Here is a 22,321-nt window from a genome sequence, read left to right as displayed (position 1 = left end):
ATGGAAAATACATTTCCAAGAGAAGTGAAGGATCGAACAAACAGTTGGTGTGTGGTTGATTGACAAAACATAAGTCACACGTCCAGAAATTAGGAGGAATGTGAAACACAAGACAATATTCTCTCCCATCTGGATCTGCAGTTTAAGACCACCAGGGCACACATGTCCGTCTTTGTCTCAGTCCTAATTGTAACTTGTCAAACACAGAGGACACCACCCGGGAACTGGAAAATAAGTTAAGTTCAGGACTGTGTGAAACAAAAGGCCCAAACTCCCAAAGGGCACAATTTCAATCAATGTCTCCTTGTCCTTTCATCATTGCAAATTAGATTCTAACCATGCATGAGGAGGAAGCCTGACCCATAACTGACTAAAGGATAAGGCACAGCGCGAGGGAAGCCTCCACGCAGAGGGGGCGGGGGGTGGCAATAAAATAACCTTTGTTTTTTGCAGACTACACAGTTTCACATACATTTCAATAGTCAATGTTAAATTTAAGAGCCAGCACACTGCACATTATTTGCCACTTGCCAAGATTTAAAATTGTATTTCCCAAAATTTCCCGAGTTTTAACAGCTATTTACGTATTTTTAGTCATCTTAATTTTAGCAAGAATAATTATATTTTTTTCTATTCTAGTTAAAAAAGTTAAAATTGAGAAAATAACTATTCAAAAAAGATATTTTGGTTTTACCCACATAGAAAATCTTGTTTAAAGATTCTGAAAACAGCTCGAGGATGCTTCAATTAATAATGCTTGTTTTATTCGAATAAAATACTTATTTATATCTTAAACGTCCTGCTAATTTCTAGATATACAAATGTTAATTTAGGATGTCTTACCAAAGGGAAATGCTCTGCCCATGCAGCTAGTTAATTCAACTAGTTTTTCCCCCTAAAATCTAGCATTTCTATTTTGATTTTGACAGCTTGTTTGCAGTGCCTGCAATGCAGTAGAAATGTGTGTTTTGCATCTTTTTTTCCAGAAATGTGTACCAAAAAACAAATGTCCACTGTAGATGACGCTATTTCTCTGGCGGATATTAGTTTTATTTCATGATTAATATTTTGGCAAAGGAATAAGCTCACCCTTGAGTGACATTGGCCGATACCAATGCAGATCACATGTATTAATTGCACCTTTTTAAATGTTTTCAATGGTGTGTGCTATTTATAGTTTATTAATATCAACAAAACATTTAAACAAGGTCCTTATTCTGTTTTATTACATACATTGTTTTTAAGCAAAACAAAGTCAATAGTACACAATAATTAAACAAAAGAAAAACTATCATATACTACTAATTTAAATGCTTTGTTTTTTGCGCTCCCAGTCCTCCTATGTCCAGGGAATTATTCTCAGAGTTTGTAAACATTGATAAAAACAAAACAAAATAGAGAAAATTAAAATATTGAACTTATCACTCCAGCATCGATCATATACTGATACTATCTACCGTATCGACACCATCAATTTATGGATTGATCCGCTCTCTTACATGTCGTGTACTGACTGTGACAATGCTGACACACCAACAGCTGATGTTATAATTTGCTCTCTTTTATTAATCTACTTGTTAATTTCCTGTAAATAACTGCTTACTGTCTGTTGCAAAGCGCTTCCATCCACACTTCTTCGAGTTTAATAAACACTTATTTCTTGGTGTTGTTTCAAGTGAACTGTTAGCATGCCTGCTCCTGGCTTGTTCCTCCAGTGATAATGTCACTTGATAATGACACTCGAGATACTAAGAAATGCAGTTTATTTGCCGTAATGGAGGTGATTATTATTATCTTAGGGGAGCAGCTCCACACTGTGTATGGAGACACATAATTAGCTGGAAGCTGCTTGTCAGCTGGGGGACTAAAAGAATAAAAAAAATAGTGTCAGTCAGAGGGGATCGGCGTTTGTGATCGATTGCAAAACTCGGCAATGGTGATCAAATAGTTTTTCAAGAAAATCGTCCGATACTGATTGGTGGCAGATTGATTGGCACATCTGTAATCCTTGCACGCATGATGAGAAGCAACAACCTGATAGAAAATATGGAAAACAACAAACCTGATTTCAAATTGTACTAGAAGAAGAGGCAGTGACAGCAAAAGAGACAAATGGAGGAGATTAATGACGCTTCCGTATTGGCACAACACACAACAGAAGCTTTACTAAATCATGTAATGTAATAAGCAGCTAAATCAAATAGCAGCATGCAGCAAATGAGATTTATTGCTTTGGTGCCTCTAGAAGAGAAAAGATGCTGATGAAAATGATGCAAGGGAGAGGAAGAGAGTGACGTTAAAGATGATGGCCTCCTCTGGGATGGAGGAGACATGGCTTGGTTAAGGTTACCAAAGAGCAAAGAGGGTCAAAGGTAGAGAAACACGGTCATGGTAGAAGATAAACGGTTCGATGCCTTTATGTAAAAACATCTGTGGCTCACCCTGTGCAAGTGATGGATTACGTACAAATAGTCGCTAAAAGGATTGAGAAAAAAGCTGTTTGCTGATTCTCTTGGCCTTAATCAATTATTATAGCATGAATATAGGACTAATCATTAACCAGTGGTCATTGGGATAAATACAAGTTATTTATGCAGCAAAGTGCTTTTCAACAACATTTGAAAACCTCAACCTCTCTCCTTTATCTAAAAGTGTGGGCTGCTGTTAGTCACTGAGCGTTAATTGCCCATTTCCTCTGATTCATTACCTCAGCAAGAAACACTTCACCAATCAGTAACACGCAACCAGCAGGGAGGACGGGAACGGTAATGCATTAGGGAAATATTTAAAACATTAAAGAGCCACAAATAAGGCTTAGTAGATTCATTTTCCAGTTATGCCATTAAGCTCAGGAGACACAACATTAGGCACAGCTGCACAATAAAGTGACATGACAATACCACAGACAGTGGGTGGAAAGACAGAATTGTACGAATTATTATTATTTTTTCCCCGTTAAGGAATAATGTAAGTGTAAATCTGTTCCAGACACAGTGGTGTCTAATTGTATGCATTATCTTGTGCGATTAATCACAAAAAACATTGCATGGATCACTCAATTAATTTTGAGAATAGATGCTCCTTTACCTTAACTGTGGGTTGTTATAAGGTCAGTGATCAGGTCAATGCATACGTCAGGGTCAAGATGAGTAAGGACTGCGACTGCTCGCTGGCTAATTGCACTTCAAAATACATCCTGGTGGGTCTTTAGATAAAATTGTTTCTAAGTTTAGAGCAAATGAATCACATGCATTCAAGTAGAACATTACAAACATCTTCCTGTTTCACATTCTGACAGTAAAATTGCATTTGTGTCCAAATATTGTTGTCTTTTTTTAAGATCATTTGATTTATCCAAGTGAGTAAAAACCTGTGAGTAATCCAATTTCAGAAGTGTGATTAATCTGATGAAAAACGAATAGTTTGGCAGCATGATAAAAATATGAACATTTTATAGAGAATAAATATACGGTGAAACCTCAATGAACGAACCCCTGTAGTTGTGTACTTTTCCATTTACAAACATTTGAATCGTACCAAATATGCCTCTTTGTGTATGAATGCTTTATTCAATAAATCATTTTGTTTACAGCTGGAATTCTTAGGGCGCGGCCATTTTGATGACATCACTTCCTGTGCAGTAGAGTACACATGGGGCAGGGCCGTTTTGGAGAGGCGCAACCCCCTACGCCACATCCTGTTTACGCAGTCCATTACTCGGTCGCCACTTCTCAGTGCTTCAGCGTGTGTTTCTTTCCTCGCCATTCACCAAGTGTTGTCTACTTTGCTTACTCAAGATGGGTTCTAAAAAGCCAACCAACCAGCCTAGAAAGAAGGAGGGATTCGCTGTGGACTTAAACTTAGAGAGGAGAGGGAACCCACACACACTTCCCCTCCTTCTTGCGCCCCCCCTCATGCCGTCATCCGCCGTTTTAGGATCGCAAAAAAATATTATTTTACTTTTGAACTTTTTTTTTTTTTATATTTAAGCAACATGGATGTTAATGTTCTTGTTTTGTGTGTGCGCACGCGCTATAACGGTTCAGCTTGTCGTTGTTGTGTTATTTTGATAACAAAGATATAGTTGATTCATTACCCCCTTGTTATGTTTGTTTGGCATATATGTATATACATTATAGTGTGTTCAAAGTGTGCAGTCTTTTACTGAAATATAGTCGAGGCTAGAACTAATTATTCATGTTTACATTGTTTCTTATGGGGAACTATGCTTCACTAGACAAACTTTTGAATTTACGACCCATGTTCAAGACTAAATTAAATTTGAAAATCGAGGTTCCACTGTAGTTACATATGCAGAAAACAATGTGGAATAAATGTCCCGAGACTCTTGAGGGAAGAGGGAGGGAAGAGGAAAGGCACCTTGAACTGTGCTACAAGTTATTTCTTGATTTCAATAGTGTTTCTCACCTTCTTTATCAAAGTGCTACCACTCGTAACTTTCTGTGGGCCCATAGTGGCTTTTAAAAAAAAGTTCAACAAGTGAGCCACCAACACGTGGTATCTGCTGTTTTTAGGCACTCGATTACTAATTGGCTAGTTCAAGGGTGTCCAAACTTTTTCCACTGAAAAATAAATGGATGCGGGGGCCATTATGACATTTTTAATTTTTAAAACCAACACAATATGTAGATTTTTTTAAAGAAAAAACAATAGCCTGCATGTCAGCTTTGTGGTATTAGCGTCAACATTTCAACTTTGTTTTGTTACATTACAGCTGTTTGCTCTAATATATCACTTTTTATGTGTGTGTTTTTTTTACTAATGGTCTTTTTAGAATGTGCTATGGGCCGCAAAATGACCCCTGGGTCGCATTTTGGACACCCCTAGACTAGTGTATTTTGTGCATATCAACATTTTGGTCACAAACCCAGTGGGGCATACAAAAACCGAAGTGCATTGTACCAAAAATATGATGCACCATTGAAAACAACACCCACAATAACAAAAGCATGTTGAAATGATTCGAATCAGAATCAATTTTTAATATCATTTAAAGCAGGGATGTCAAACTCGTTTTCATTCTGCACTACCCTTGGAACAGCGGATAATATATACATTGGACTATGCATTTCAATATAATATATATTTTTATGTACACTGTAAAAAAATATCTAGCTTTTACAGGAAAAAAACCTCAACTTAGTATATATAATTGTATACACAGTGTCTTTTTTTCTTTTTTTTACAACATGTTGTATTACGGTGAATGGAAAAAAAAGTAGTTTTTTTACGGTAAAAACTGTCAGATTAGTCGCCAGAATTTTACTGTAAAATTTATTTTTTATTTTTTTTACATCATATTACTGTGAAAGGAAAACCAAAACCAGTCTTTTTTTTTTTATTCCGGCAATTGAGCTGCCGGACTTGAAACAACACAAACAACAAAAAACAACCATATATTTTACGGTAAAACTGGCAATTAAGTTGCCAGATGTTTACAGTAATAGAAAGCGGTACGATGCAGTAATATGCTGTATTAAAAACCACCGTAAATTTTACCGAAACAATTATTGTAATTTTTACAGTGTACATACAATTGGATGGATAACTTGCTTTGAAATCATAAGTCAAGCAGATATTCAAGTATTTGTTTTAAGAAAAATAAATGTTTAGAATGTATGATAACATAATATTTATTTCAATATTGGATACTATTGAAGTTTATATGCAATTTCATGCAGAATGGGAAAAAATTTACATTAAGTAAGACAGTACTTTATTGAAACAATATTGCCATGCTTTTGTGGGCCATATAAAATGATGTGGCGGGCCAGATGTGGCCCCCGGGCCTTGAGTTTAATACATTAATATAAAGGCTGACAGCGCTTTCATAAAACCCCCAAACAACATTTAGGTATATGTGATATGTTGAGGCGCTCCATCAACTTCTTCTTCTCTGTCCTTGTCATTAAAATGTTGAGCGGACACTAAATTCAATGTGATGTCCTTTTGGCAGCAGATAACAAACGTGTGTGCGCTCGTATCGCACACAATATTTTCCTAAAGAAAACAAACAGCCGGTGTTTGTCCGGAGATGTGAGCAGCTGCTGCACACCTGCCCGACCTGCCACTCGCCTCATCTCCCTCAGATTCCACCTCTTTTGTTGCCACATCAGCCAGGTGAGTGGATCTCACAAGGAGTCCAGTGCAGCACGCATGGAACGACGTTCACTTTATTAATCAAAGCAGAGCAACAGGAATGAGGAGGAGCGTGCAGCCAATCAGGAACGTCATGGAGTGCTTTGATGCAAAGCTACATCAATCAGCCTTTGTTTGCCCTGTGAAATACATAAAGCTGCTGATGTCGACATGACAAATATTCAGAGGACATTACATACGGTCATGTCACCTGGAAAATCATCATGAATTATATTAGCAGCCCTGCAAGAAGAAAAGAAAGTTCCCCTGGGTAGATTACGTCGGTCGGCAGTTTACGGCTCGTAAGTCGACTTTTGCAGAAATAAACGCACACGAGCATGAAGGTCGCGCATGAAGCGAAAGAGCAGCGATATCCAAACTTGGTCCATGGAGGGACGCATGCACAGAGGTTGAACCATGCGTTAGCCATTTTGTACATAAAGATGTTATAAGCCATCTGAACAAGACATCTTGTGCTGCAGGTGACACAGCTAATTGGAAAATGATCTAATAATATATCCCATTAATAATTTTTTGTCTTATATAAAAAAATGCACTTTGGACACTCCTAATGATTCTATTCACTACTTTTACTTTATCTATGTCATATTACGTAGTGCAAAGTCGACTAAAAGCAGGACATTTTACAATCTACTCAGTTTTTTGTGTTCTGTGCGAGGTCAGATGTCAAAATGTATGGTTAATTGCAAATGACTAAACTCTTCCACACCAAACTAATCCAAGCGTGCCTTTTCGACCCTTGCTTTGTGCACTCATTCCGGAACAGAAACTGAAAAGATGACATTCAAGTGTTTTTTTGAAGGATACAAATTCAAATATACATTACAAGCAAAGTATATCCACACAAACCCCTAATAGGATAGTGAGGACAAGGGTATTCAAAGTGTGAGCCAAGGGACATTTTTTCATTGAAAATGTGATATATTAGACCAGTGATTCTCTCTCTTTTTTTTTTTTTTATCAAGTACCACCTCAGAAAACACTTGGTTCACCAAGTGCCACCATAATGACCAACATTAAAAAACAGTTGCATTGTAGGCCTAAATATTCATTAAAAACAAGGCAGATGTTTTGTTTAGCAAGAGTGATTAATATTTTAGGCACTGTAACATTACACACCGTTTGAACAGTAACACTGTGTTTGGATATTTAATTAGGTGATCCTTTGGTGTACCACTAGACATTGCTTCTCAAATATTTTCTGTTACACCCCCCGTAGGGAGAAAAATTTTTTTTAGCGACCCCCCCATTGCCCACCGTGACTATAAATAGTATAATTTGTCTATAAAATAGTTCGAACTGTACTTCTGCATAACTTTGTAAGCTTATTAACATTAAAGGAAACAACATACCGGTCTGACCTCGTCTCCTACCGTGGTTACAGTGAAGCCAAGTGCTATAATATGCTTCATTATATTCTGGTACGGCAAAGAAAGCATGTTCTCCGAGGACCCCCTGGCATCGCTCCGCGCCCCCCAGGGGGGCCCGCCCCACTATTTGAGAAGGACTAATCACTCTATCACACATTATACTAATAATAATTATTTGCATCAATGTTTACTTTAAGTAGTTAAGCATATATTGACCTACTCTGGGCTGGTTTACACAAAATGTGAAGATATCAAGTAAAAGGTAAAAAGTCATGGTATATCTCACAGGTGTCCAAAGTGCGGCTTAGGGGCCATTTACGGACTGCAGCTGTTTTTTAATTCTACAGTCAAAATAAACACGTCCCAGATTAGAGCAGAACACACACACACACACATACAAAAAATGGAACCGGCCTAAATCCCCCCAAAAATGGGAGCTGACATCCAGAATGGCCGACAACCCGTGCGTCTTACTGTGTATAGCAGGGGTGTCAAACGTACGGGCCGTGGGCCGGATCAGGCCCGCGAACAGGTTTTATCCGGCCCGCGGGATAAGTTTGCTAAGTATAAAAATGATCCGACATTTTTAATGAAAGAAACAGCTGTTCTAAATGTGTCCACTAGATAGCAATTCTTTGTATTTTTGTAGATGATGCTACATATGTAAAATAAAAATAAAAAATTATCACATGATGTTAGTGCACCAGTCGAGGAAAATGAGCAAACTACATAAATAACATCCTGTAACTTGATTTTGATATTATTTTTTTATCTTGATAGATTGAAAATGAACACCAATGAGGTGACTGATGAACATTATCACATCATTTATTCAGAAAGTATAAATAACGTCAAATAAAGATAGAATACTATTAACCGCAACATGTAAGTGTAAAAAGAAGCAATAACATTATGATTTGTACATTTTCAGAATTTGCTTGTTCTATTTTAAACTAAGAAAACAATCTGAAGTTGTCTTTATTTTTAAGTTATCGTGCCGTGATTTTACCAGTCCGGCCCACTTGGGAGTAGATTTTTCTCCATGTGGCCCCTGATCTAAAATGAGTTTGACACCCCTGGTGTATAGTCTATGATGGTTTCTTTGCATCCGGTCATGATGAACATGCTGATGTGATACGTTTGTTGTGCGGAAGCCCTCAAAAAGTTATTTAAGTGGTGGAATAAAAATATTACTAGTAAGAAATAATAATACTAATAATTATTAATAGGTATTGCACTAATTATATTTGTTTCACAAAAACACAAAGCTAAGATGTTTTGTTCAGATAGTTTAGCATGTAGAAAATGTGTCAAAGTGAACCCCGCATCCTTAATTTTTTCTGTACATCCTTATCTCAATATTTTTGACCTGCACAGAAAATACTTTGCCGCACACAATGATGCCCACGCTCATGAGCTATGAGCACCACTTTTAAATATAGACTATACTCTGTTAGTACAGTTGGGCTGTGGGATTGTGAATGGGATTATATCATTATGACATACGACCCTTGACACAATCCTGCCATAACAAATACAAAAAGTCAGCACTGTTTGGGCTTAGGGAAAAAAATCTAAATGTTATATTTTGATTTTAAATGATAAGTGCTGTAGTTTGTCCATTTAATGAGCTGTTTACATGATATTGTGTTCAGATGTAGAAGACACAATGAGACTGTATAGGCTATGACGTCACCCCCCCAACCAACAACAAATTCTTATTTTCATTTGTCACATTTTTTTTAATTTATCCTCTTTTATTGTTGCAAAGTACAAGTGATGCTGACTCCTACCTGCCAGCAGCATCCACAGCAGCAGCAGCACGGCGGTGTTTCCCGGGGAGAAACCACAAGTTGCCCGCATCTTCGCCGACCATAAGTGAAAGTTGCTGCATACAAATGCTCGTCACGCACTGAGACAACACATCCGAAGGCAAAACACAAAAAAATATTCTGGAAATCAAGCAGTGCGTGTTTTCCGTGGGATCCAGGCAGCGGTGGCCAAACTGGAACGATGCTTGTGCTTGCTGCGCGGCGTGGAGGGGGCGGGGTGGGGAGTGGGGGGTGGAGGGTGGAGGGTGGGGGGTTATGGGGGGGGGTTCACCGCCTCATTGCTTCCGCGACAGCAGGCGGGAAAAAAGCATCTACAGGAAATTTAAGAGCATAATTTACCAGCAGGTCAGCCACCTCATTAACACTCTGCAGGGGGAATCATCAACTACAAGCTTTTTTCCTTGTAAAGGTGCAGTCCACTTCTGCCAGGGGAGGAATTGATTTCAATCGCTTATTATTGTTATTTAACATCTTTGTGGTTAGGACTTCTCATCTCATTCAAGATTAAAACATGTAAAAAAAAAATAGGCTGCGGCTCACCTATGACACGATGGACAAATTCCTTAGTAATTAGGTTGTTATGTGTTTCCAGTGTTGGGCAAAATTGTTAGCTACTAGTTACTAGGGTTGGATAAATTAATTTTAAAAATGTAATGTCTGTAGTTACTAGTTACTTGTGGTCAAATGTATTAGTTACTAGGTTTGTTCAAATTAAATTGACCAAGTAATTAGTTATAGTTACTTGATACCAATGTTGGGGAAACATTAGTTTCCAGTTACTGGTGTTGGACACATTACTTTTTAAAAGTTATTAGTTGATTGATTGAGATTGATTGAGACTTTTATTAGTAGGTTGCACAGTGAAGTACATATTCCGTACAATTGACCACTAAATGGTAACACCCGAATAAGTTTTTCAACTTGTTTAAGTCGGGGTCCACTTAAATTGATTCATGATACAGATATATACTATCAGATATATACTATCATCATAATACAGTCATCACACAAGATAATCACATTGAATTATTTACATTATTTACAATCAGGGGTGTGGAGGGGGGGGGGTAAGATATGGACAGCAAGTAGTGGAGAGAGAGAGAGAGACAGAGAGAGAGAGAGAGAGAGAGAGAGAGAGAGAGAGAGAGAGAGAGAGAGAGAGATCAGAAGGCATAAGAAAAAGTATCTGCATTTGATTGTTTACATTTGATTATTAGCAATCCGGGGAGGGTGTTAGTTTAGGGTTGTAGCTGCCTGGAGGTGAACTTTTATTGCGGTTTTGAAGGAGGATAGAGATGCCCTTTCTTTTATACCTGTTGGGAGTGCATTCCACATTGATGTGGCATAGAAAGAGAATGAGTTAAGACCTTTGTTAGTTCGGAATCTGGGTTTAACGTGGTTAGTGGAGCTCCCCCTGGTGTTGTGGTTATGGCGGTCATTTACGTTAAGGAAGTAGTTTGACATGTACTTCGGTACCAGGGAGGAGGTGTAGTGGATTTTATAGACTAGGCTCAGTGCAAGTTGTTTAACTCTGTCCTCCACCTTGAGCCAGCCCACTTTGGAGAAGTGGGTAGGAGTGAGGTGTGATCTGGGGTGGAGGTCTAGAAGTAACCTGACTAGCTTGTTCTGGGATGTTTGGAGTTTAGATTTGAGGATTTTGGAGGTGCTAGGGTACCAGGAGGTGCATGCGTAATCGAAAAAGGGTTGAACGAGAGCTCCCGCCAGAATCCTCATGTTGCTTTTGTTGACCAGAGAGGAGATTCTGTAGAGAAATCTCGTTCGTTGGTTAACCTTTTTGATTACATTGGTTGCCATTTTATCACAGGAAAGGTTAGCCTCTAGAATGGAACCTAGGTAGGTGACCTCATCTTTCCTGTTGATAACAATGTCCCCCACTTTTATAGTGAAGTCATTGACCTTCTTAAGGTTGATGTGGGACCCAAACAGGATGGATTCCGTTTTACCCAAGTGTATGGATAGCATAGTTATAGTTACTAATTACCAATATTGGGCAAATGTACTAGTTACTAGAGTTGGGAAAATTACATTTATCAAGTAATTAGTTATAGTTACTAGATACCAATGTTGGGGAAACATTTGTTTCTAGTTACTAGAAACAAATACTTTCTGGCTACTCTACCCACTACTTTTTAGCAGAGGTGGGTAGAGTAGCCAGAAATTGTACTCAAGTAAGAGTACTGTTACTTTAGAGATTTATTACTCAAGTAAAAGTATGGAGTAGTCACCCAAATATTTACTTGAGTAAAAGTAAAAAGTATGTTGTGAAAAAACTACTCAAGTACTGAGTAACTGATGAGTAACCTGTTCGTTTAATGACGGCAACAAATAATGCACAAAAACATAAAAATAGCAATGAGCAAATTCAGAGCCAGGAATATCTCTTAAGTAACTAAAACAATAATGTATATTAAATAATAATACATTAACATAAAAAAGTAAGGCAAATTGAGCCACAATAACTTAACAGCACCATAGGCTCAGTAGGCAGAGATTACAAAGGAAAATAACAAGTTAGCCTTTACGCAAACCATAAACTGATAGGTGTGGGCTGCACCTGGGAACACACTGTGCACTTCTGATTGGTGTTTCTATGCATGCGTGAGTGTGTGTGCGACTGTCCGTGTGTGTGTGTGTGTGTGTGTTTGTGTGTGTCTCTGTCTGTCTATGAGGCTGCAGTGCGTTATTAAATGTCCCCACACAATGTACATTTGACAGTGATTCATAGCAGGGAAGCTAACATCAGCCTACGGTGACAGCCAAAATATCTACTAACGTTACTTACTGCGATGTGCTTCCTCAAATTTGATGTTGAGTTCATGTAAGCTTAAGCTTGTTGTTGTTTGCCGCTGAAACTTTATGTGCAGTTAATCATGTGACCGCCTGGCTCTGTTTGATTGGTGAAACGGAGTAACACGTCACCAGTGACTGCATGCGATTGGTGAAACGGAGTCCAACGTCACCAGTGACTGCATTTGATTGGCGAAACGCAGGCATGTGATAGATCCTACTTTGAAGGTCTGTCTGACAAACCAAAACAAACAAAGCGTGCATTAACAGATTGATAAAAATCAGTAATGAGTAGCGAGCTGAATGTAGATAAATGGAGCGGAGTAAAAGTAGCGTTTCTTCTCGATAAATATACTCAAGTAAAAGTAAAAGTATGTTGCATTAAAACTACTCTTAAAAGTACAATTATCCCACCTCTGCTTTTTAGAAGTGATTAGTTATAGTTACTAGTTACCAATGTTGTGCAAATGTATTAGTTACTAGAGTTGGGAAAATTACATTGACTAAGTAATTAGTTATAGTTACTCGATACCAATGTTGGGGAAACATTAGTTTCCAGTTACTGGTGTTGGACACATTACTTTTGAAAAGTAATTAGTTGTAGTTACTAGTTATTAATGATGGGCAAATGTGTTACTTACTATATTTGGGCAAATTACATTTACCAAGTAATTTGTTATAGTTACTCGATACCAATGTTGGGGAAACATTAGTTTCCAGTTACTGGTGTTGGACACATTACTTTTTAGAAGTAATTAGTTATAATTCCTAATTACCAATGTTGGGCAAATGTATTAGTTACTAGAGTTGGGCAAATTACATTTACCAAGTAATTTGTTATAGTTACTCGATACCAATGTTGGGGAAACATTAGTTTCAAGTTACTAGTATTGGCCACATTACTTTTTAAAATGGATTAGTTATAGTTACTAGTTACCAATGTTGGGCAAATGTATTAGTTACTAAAGTTGGGCAAATTACATTTACTAAGTAATTAGTTATAGTTACTTGATACCAATGTTGGGGAAACATTTGTTTCTAGTTACTAGTGTTGGCCACATTACTTTTTAGAAGTAATTAGTTATGATTCCTAGTTACCAATGTTGGGAAAATGTATTAGTTACTAGAGTTGGGCAAATTACATTTACCAAGTAATTTGTTATAGTTACTCGATACCAATGTTGGGGAAACAGTAGTTTCCAGTTATTGGTGTTGGAATCAGAATCAGAATCAGAATCAGAATAGTTTTATTGCCATTGTTTGAGAACGGGTTCACAAACTAGGAATTTTTCTTGGTGCAAACGTGCGACATAAAACACATATAACACATATTTGGTAATAAAAAGAGCTGTGACTGAGCTATCAGATAGACTTAGAAGGGATTCAAGGAATTCAAGGAGCTGCTGTTAGGAGTTATTGTTCATTTGCCTGATGGCTTAAAAGTAATTAGTTGTAGTCACTAGTTATCAATGATGGGCAAATGTATTAGTTACTAGAGTTGGGCAAATTACATTCACTAAGTTATTAGTTATAGTTAATCGATACCAATGTTGGGGAAACATTAGTTTGTAGTTACTAGTGTTGGCCACATTACTTCCTAAAAGTAATTAGTTGTAGTCACTAGTTATCAATGATGGGCAAATGTACTAGTTACTAGAGTTGGGCAAATTACATTCACTAAGTTATTAGTTATAGTTAATCGATACCAATGTTGGGGAAACATTCATTTGTAGTTACTAGTGTTGGCCACATTACTTCTTAAAAGTAATTAGTTGTAGTCACTAGTTATCAATGATGGGCAAATGTACTAGTTACTAGAGTTGGGCAAATTACATTGACCTAGTAATTAGTTATAGTTAGTAGATACTAATGTTGGGGAAACACATTAGTTTCTAGTGACTAGTGTCGGGCATATTACTTTTTCAATCAATCAATCAATCAATCAATCAATCAACGTTTATTTATATAGCTCTTAATCACAAATGTCTCAAAGCCACAACGACATCCTCGGCTCAGATCCCACATCAGGACAAGAAAAACTTAACCCAATGGGTAACAATGAGAAATCAAATCAAATTAGTTTTAAGATGGGACTTAAATGCTTCTACAACTACTTTTTAAAAGTAGTTGTAGTTACTAGTTACCAACGTTGGTTAAATGTATTCGTTACTATGGTTGGGCAAAAGTACATTTAACAAGTAATTAGTTATAGTTCTAGATACCAATGTTGGGTAAGCATATTACTTATGAGGGTTGGGCAAATTACATTTACCAAGTAATTAGTTATAGTTACTAGATACCAATTTTGGGGAAACATATTAGTTTGTATTCATTCGTGTTGACCTTTTTACATTTTAAAAGTAATTAGTTACAGTTACTAGTTACCAATATTGGGGAAACATATTTTTTTCCAGTTACTAGTGTTGGGCAAATTACTTTTAAAAGCAATTAATTATAGTTACTATATACCAATGTTAGGGAAACACATTAGTTTCTACTGTATAGTGTTGGGAAAATGACTTTAAACATGTAATTAGCTAGTTACTATAGGTGCCATTGTTGGACAAAAATTTTACTTACTAGTTTTGGGAAAATCACTTTAGGTAAGTAATTAGGTATTGCTAAAAGTTACCTGGCCAAACAATTTAATTGCTAACATAATTACTAGATAATGAATGTAATACCAGTACAAGTAATTATTGCAGTGAGTAGTGAGTAGAGAGAGGTTTTATTAGATAAGTGTGCATAATGTATTATCTGTCAATTCGTGTGTGTGCCTTTAAAAAGCGGTGCCTTTTGAGTGGCGTGAGCTGTCTTTTCTCAGTGTTAGCATCATTTACTGAGCTACGCGTCCATTTGCGCACGTGCATTTGCAACACGCATGAGCAAACATAAAATGTTCCTGCCTAAATAACAAATTACGTGCATTCATAGTATTTGGAACAGAGCACATATGGAGTGAAATGCAAGTTTATTTACTTAAAGAAAATTTGTCAAAGCTAAAATGAAAAGGGCAACCTCAAATTTGAATAATGAACACCCATCCATCCATTTTCTACCGCTTGTCCCGTTCGTGGTCGCGGGGGTGCTGGATCCTGCATTTGGGCGGAAGGCGGGGTACACCCTGGACAATGTGGATAAATAAAAGTTATATAAAATGTTAAAGTGTAGTCATCAATTATTGAGGGTTATCAGGAGATACTTTCACAAACCAGCGTTTTAAATAAATAGTAAAATGCCTATATATATTTTTTCAATCAGTCAAGTATAGGGCAGAAGTTGTACTTCCTCAGTCATGCAGTTGCCAGTATTAACACCACCAGATTAAAGGCCTACTGAAATGAATTTTTTTTATTTAAACGGGAATAGCAGATCCATTCTATGTGTCATACTTGATCATTTCGCGATATTGCCATATTTTTGCTGAAAGGATTTAGTATAGAACAACGACGATAAAGTTCGCAACTTTTGGTCGCTGATAAAAAAAAGCCTTTCCCCTACCGGAAGTAGCGTGACGTAGTCAGTTGTTCGCCTCCTCATATTTTCCTATTGTTTTCAATGCAGCTAGAGCGATTCGGACCGAGAAAGCGACGATTACCCCATTAATTTGAGCGAGGATGAAAGATTCGTGGGTGAGGAACATTAGAGTGACGGACTAGAACGCAGTGCAAGACATATCTTTTTTCGCTCTGACCGTAACTTAGGTACAAGCTGGCTCATTGGATTCCACACTCTCTCCTTTTTCTATTGTGGATCACGGATTTGTATTTTAAACCACCTCGGATACTATATCTTCTTGAAAATGAGAGTCGAGAACGCAAAATGGACATTCACAGTGACTTCTATCCCCACGACAATACATCGGCGAAGCTCTTTGAGCTAACGTGATAGCATCTGGCTCAAATGCAGATAGAAACAAAATAAATAAATCCCTGACTGGAAGGATAGACAGAAGATCAACAATACTATTAAACCATGGACATGTAACTACACGGTTAATAATTCTCAGCCTGGCAAAGCTTAACAATGCTGTTGCTAACGACGCCATTGAAGCTAACTTAGCAACCGGACCTCACAGAGCTATGATAAAAACATTAGCGCTCCACCTACGCCAGCCAGCCCTCATCTGCTCATCAACACCCGTGCTCACCTGCGTTCCAGCGATCGACGGCGCGACGAAGGACTTCACCCGATCATCCGTGCGGTTGGCGGCTAGCGTCGGCTAGCGCCTCTGCTATCCAAGTAAGTCCTCCTGGTTGTGTTTCTACAGCCAGCCGCTAATACACCGATCCCACCTACAACTTTCTTCTTTGCAGTCTCCATTGTTCATTAAACAAATTGCAAAAGATTCACCAACACAGATGTCCGGAGTACTGTGGAATTATGAGATGAAAACAGAGCTATTTTGTATTGTTTTCAATGGGGTACCGATACTTCTGTTTCACTGGCTACGTCACGCGCATATGTCATCATCCAAAGACGTTTTCAACCAGAAGTTTAGCGGGAAATTTAAAATTGCACTTTATAAGTTAACCCGGCCGTATTGGCATGTGTTGCAATGTTAAGATTTCATCATTGATATATAAACTATCAGACTGCGTGGTCGGTAGTAGTGGGTTTCAGTAGGCCTTAAAGTTCAAAAGTACCACTGAGAGTCACGCACACGCTAGGTGTGGTGAGATTATCCTCTGCATTTGACCATCCCCTTGTTCCACCCCCTGGGAGGTGATCGGAGCAGTGAGCAGCAGCGGTGGCCGCGCTCGGGAATCATTTTGGTGATTTAACCCCCAATTCCAACCCTTGATGCTGAGTGCCAAGCAGGGAGGTAATGGGTCCCATTTTTATAGTCTTTGGTATGACTCGGTTTGAACTCACGACCTACTGATCTCTAACCACTAGGCCACTAGATGGGGACCTTCTGCAAACTGGTAAAAGAGCATTTAATTTTTCTGGATGTCACTGTACTGTAAGTTGCGTATACCTGCACTTGTCACTTTCAAAAAACAAACAAAATTATGGCTAGTTGAGCAACAATCGTGTTCCCATGTTTAGTTTTTACTCATTTTTGCTAATTGGTTTTTATCTAGTCTGCACTTTGTCTGTGTTATTATTATTATTATTGGCTTTTATCTAGTTTGCACTTTGTCTGTGTTATTACTATTATCATTATTATCAACTCACTCTATTTTTTATTTTCCTATTTTAATGATGTTGGATCTATGTTGTTGTTGTTGTTGTTGTTGTTGGGGACAAGTGTTGTAAATTAGCTTTGGCTACAAACACTGTGATGCATGCATCGGATAACTGTTTCAGATGTCTATGTTTTTGTATCTGTCCCTATTTCAAATAAACCTCTATAATAATAATAATAATCAGGGGTGCGCCCAAAGCTTTGAGACTTTTGATAGCTTGCAGCTAGTTAGCCTTGCATACATGCCAGCAATAATTGTGTGAGCTTGAAAGAGGCCAGTATTCATATGTTTTACATTTGGGAAGCCACTCTTTGGCAATGCACTTGATGGCCAAATCAGGTGGCCAAATATGGCCCGTGTGCGCCACTTTGGGTATTCCTGCCTTCGATGAGGTAAAAATATATATTATTTGTAGTTGATAAGTACAGTGAAACCTCGTTTTACGAACCCCTCTTTGTGCGATTTTTTTGCTTTACGAACCACAGACCGAATAAGAAAACGCTTTGACAAACAAGCCTTGTCTCAGTGTACCAATGTTTCATCCACCCATTGTGTGCCCGTCAGCACATCCAATTTGTGCGGGCTGATCGATTTCTGGTACTCATACGTTCAGCAGAGCATTGCGGGCGTGAGCTACTGTTCTAAGTTCTACTTTGTGTACTTCTTAAGTGTTTTTTAGCCTTTTATAGCATTTTCTACAAACCCCGTTTCCATATGAGTTGGGAAATTGTGTTAGATGTAAATATAAACGGAATACAATGATTTGCAAATCCTTTTCAACCCATATTCAATGGAATGCACTACAAAGACAAGATATTTGATGTTCAAACTCATAAACTTTATTTTTTTTTGCAAATAATAATTAACTTAGAATTTCATGGCTGCAACACGTGCCAAAGTAGTTGGGAAAGGGCATGTTCATCACTGTGTTACATGGCCTTTCCTTTTAACAACACTCAGTAAACGTTTGGGAACTGAGGAGACAAATTTTTTAAGCTTCTCAGGTGGAATTCTTTCCCATTCTTGCTTGATGTACAGCTTAAGTTGTTCAACAGTCCGGGGGTCTCCGTTGTGGTATTTTAGGCTTCATAATGCGCCACACATTTCCAATGGGAGACAGGTCTGGACTACAGGCAGGCCAGTCTAGTACCCACACTCTTTTACTATGAAGCCACGTTGATGTAACACGTGGCTTGGCATTGTCTTGCTGAAATAAGCAGGGGCGTCCATGGTAACGTTGCTTGGATGGCAACATATGTTGCTCCAAAACCTGCATGTACCTTTCAGCATTAATGGTGCCTTCACAGATGTGTAATTTACCCATGTCTTGGGCACTAATACACCCCCATACCATCACAGATGCTGGCTTTTCAACTTTGCGCCTATAACAATCCGGGTGGTTCTTTTCCTCTTTGGTCCGGAGGACACGACGTCCACAGTTTCCAAAAACAATTTGAAATGTGGACTCGTCAGACCACAGAACACTTTTCCACTTTGTATCAGTCCATCTTAGATGAGCTCAGGCCCAGCGAAGCCGACGGCGTTTCTGGGTGTTGTTGATAGTGGTTTTTCGCCTTGCATAGGAAGAGTTTTAACTTGCACTTATAGATGTAGTGACCAACTGTAGTTACTGACAGTGGGTTTCTGAAGTGTTCCTGAGCCCATGTGGTGATATCCTTTACACACTTATGTCGCTTGTTGATGCAGTACAGCCTGAGGAATCGAAGGTCACGGGCTTAGCTGCTTACGTGCAGTGATTTCTCCAGATTCTCTGAACCCTTTGATGACATTACGGACCGTAATGCAATAGCTGGTTGAGAAAGGTTTTTCTTAAACTGTTCAACAATTTGCTCACGCTTTTGTTGACAAAGTGGTGACCCTCGCCCCATCCTTGTTTGTGAATGACTAAGCATTTCATGGAATCTACTTTTATACCCAATCATGGCACCCACCTGTTCCCAATTTGCCTGTTCACCTGTGGGATGTTCCAAATAAGCGTTTGATGAGCATTCCTCAACTTTATCAGTATTTATTGCCACCTTTCCCAACTTCTTTGTCACATGTTGCTGGCATCAAATACTAAAGTTAATGATTATTTGCAAAAAAAAAAAAGTTTATCAGTTTCAACATCAAATATGTTGTCTTTGTAGCATATTCAACTGAATATGGGGTGAAAATTATTTGCAAATCATTGTATTCCGTTTATATTTACATCTAACACAATTTCCCAACTCATATGGAAACGGGGTTTGTAGTTATGTTAGCTCAATATGGGTCCAAAAAAAGCAATGAACAAGTTTAAAACATTCAGGAGGTAACCACAGCGTTGTCGACACTGCCTCTTTCCACACTCCCTCTCCCTTCCGATGCACACAAAGAAGATTAACCAACAAGGTACAGTGGATTTGATCTTTTATTCCTAATCGTTGTTGCGACCTGGCTGTTAAAGTTAAGGAGTTTTGTTACCTCAAATTGTGAGTGCACCACAGGGCTAGTGACAGTGTGTGTGTGTGCACAGACTGGCTCCAAATAAGGATAGTAGTGAAGTGAAGTGAAGTGAAGTGAATTATATTTATATAGCGCTTTTCTCTAGTGACTCAAAGCGCTTTACATAGTGAAACCCAATATCTAAGTTACATTTAAACCAGTGTGGGTGGCACTGGGAGCAGGTGGGTAAAGTGTCTTGCCCAAAGCCACAACGGCAGTGACTAGGATGGTGGAAGCGGGGATCGAACCTGGAACCCTCAAGTTGCTGGCACGGCCACTCTACCAACTGAGCTATGCCGCCCCAGTAAAGCTAGTTTTTTTGTTTTGGCGTTGTTATTAAACGCAAAGTTGATCCATCACCCCCGTGTTATGTTTGTTTGATATACAGTACTGTATAACACTTTACATTGTGTTCAAAGTTTACAAACCTTTACTAAAACATGGACTTTTTTCCACGCTGGAACCCATTATTCATATTTATATTGTTTTGGAAAAATGCGCTTCAATATACAAACTTTTCGACTTACATGAACCAATTAATTTCGTAAACTGAGGTTCCACTGTACTAGTTTTTGGACAATTTAGGGAATTAATGGGATAATTGCTGTAATACTTTACAGTGGGGGCAGCACGGTGGAAGAGGGTTAGTGCATCTGCCTCACAATACGAAGGTCCTGGGTTCGATCCTGCGCTCAGGATTTTTCTGTGTGGAGTTTGCATGTTCTCCCCCGTGACTGCGTGGGTTCCCTCTGGGTACTTCCTCCCACCTCCAAAAACATGCACCTGGGGATATGTTGATTGGCAACACTAAATTGGCCCTAGTGTGTGAATGTGAGTGTGAATGTTGTCTGTCTATCTGTGTTGGCCCTACGATGAGGTGGCAACTTGTCCAGGGTGTACCCCGCCTTCCGCCCGAATGCAGCTGAGATAGGCTCCAGCGACCCCCCCACGACCCCGAAAGGGACAAGCGGTAGAAAATGGATGGATGGACATTACAGTGGTTGGGAGTCACGCAGATCCAACAAGAACTGTATCAAAATTCTGCCTTTACAAATATTTTTGATTGACATTGACATTTACATATTCATTTACAGTTTTTTTCAGTCGCTAACAAGCGTTTTTCTAAACAGTAGTCACATTTTCAAAAGTCTAAACACAATTAGCACAACATCGGTCCTTTGTGGCCATACCATTCACACATTTCATGTTGTTTTCACACAATATGCAGTCAGTGAACACATTTATATAATGCTTATATTTTCTTAACAGACAAGCTATACCTCCAAACAAAATTATGGATTGTTTTGTATTATTTACAAATGTTAACACACAACATCCCACAATTGCAAACACAATATTCCAAACTGTAGATACAGTATAAAAACCTCTGCTTCTGTAATACAGTAATATCAGTTCTAAAACAATATATCCCAGCTGATAATACTGTAACATCAGATGCGATGTGGATGAAAACTTGTGGCCTAACCCTGAAGATCGCAGGGATTAGATACTGTAAAGGAATTTTGTGCTTTTTTTTAGTTCTCCCTTTTTACTGGGCTTTTTGCTGTTGCTTTTTTGTTCATGGATATTTTGTTAACGTTACTGTAAACAATACTGTAAAACGTTTTCGGTTGTATCATACTGTAAACAGTATTTCTACTATACCTCCTGTAGTAAACAGTAAAGAAAAAAAAACTGATTCGTTTTTTACTGGAATGCTTTTGAATGTGAACATTACATGTGGATATACAGTTCCCAACCAAAAAATTAGGCGTAAAAAACTGTGGATTGCATGTTTTGCATGCAAATACCTGTAAAACTGAAACATAAAAGTCTATGCAGTTTTTGTAATGTCCACAATAGCCAGTATTTTGAAACCTGGTGTACTTTGATTGGCTGCATGTTCCTTGTGAAGTGAAAACAAGAGTTATTCTTTGAAAGAATAATTCCATTTTGAGTCAGATGTCCAGTGTTTTGGTAAAGTTAATGCGTGCAGAGAAAGATGTCTTCTATTTTGAAATGAAAAGTTAGTATATAGTTAACAAAATGTGCTTTTGAGAAGAAAATGATCTATTTGGCCAATTGTGTTTTGTAGGTGTAAGTCTGTGTTAAGAGTTTAGTAAAAGTATTTTAAGTATAGGTAAGCGCTTGTTAGCGATGGAAAAAAACTGTAACATGTTGTTACTATTTAGCGCCACAAGATGAAATTATAGAATACGAAACATACCACAATACTGAATACTTAATGAATCTTGACCTTTGTGGCCATTTTAAACAATCTTTTTATCCGATTAGCTCTCATTGAATAGCAGTAAGTGTATTTTTGTGGGGGAAAACAGCTTGTTAAATCCCACCTTTAGGCTGGGTTACAAATTGTGTGGGACATTTGTGTGTGTGTGTGTGTGTGTGTGTGTGTGTGTGTGTGTGTGTGTGTGTGTGTGTGTGTGTGTGT

General features: G+C 38.2%; 1 protein-coding gene across 1 annotated transcript in view; it reads right to left on the bottom strand.

Moving 5' to 3' along the window:
* ret (ret proto-oncogene receptor tyrosine kinase) overlaps positions 1-9,535 on the bottom strand; it is a 50,861-nt gene extending 41,326 nt beyond the window's left edge. The window contains exon 1 of the mRNA XM_062058719.1: positions 9,344-9,535. Within this exon, the coding sequence (XP_061914703.1) occupies positions 9,344-9,413 (70 nt within the window). The 5' untranslated portion in view covers positions 9,414-9,535. The remainder of the gene's footprint in view (positions 1-9,343) is intronic.
* Positions 9,536-22,321: the final 12,786 nt, after the last annotated feature.

The sequence above is a fragment of the Entelurus aequoreus genome, linkage group LG09 (genome assembly GCF_033978785.1).
Source record: "Entelurus aequoreus isolate RoL-2023_Sb linkage group LG09, RoL_Eaeq_v1.1, whole genome shotgun sequence".
In the NCBI taxonomy this organism is placed as follows: Eukaryota; Metazoa; Chordata; class Actinopteri; order Syngnathiformes; family Syngnathidae; genus Entelurus; species Entelurus aequoreus.
Note: the sequence above shows the minus strand (reverse complement) of the source record. Positions and strands in the feature narration are given on the sequence as shown.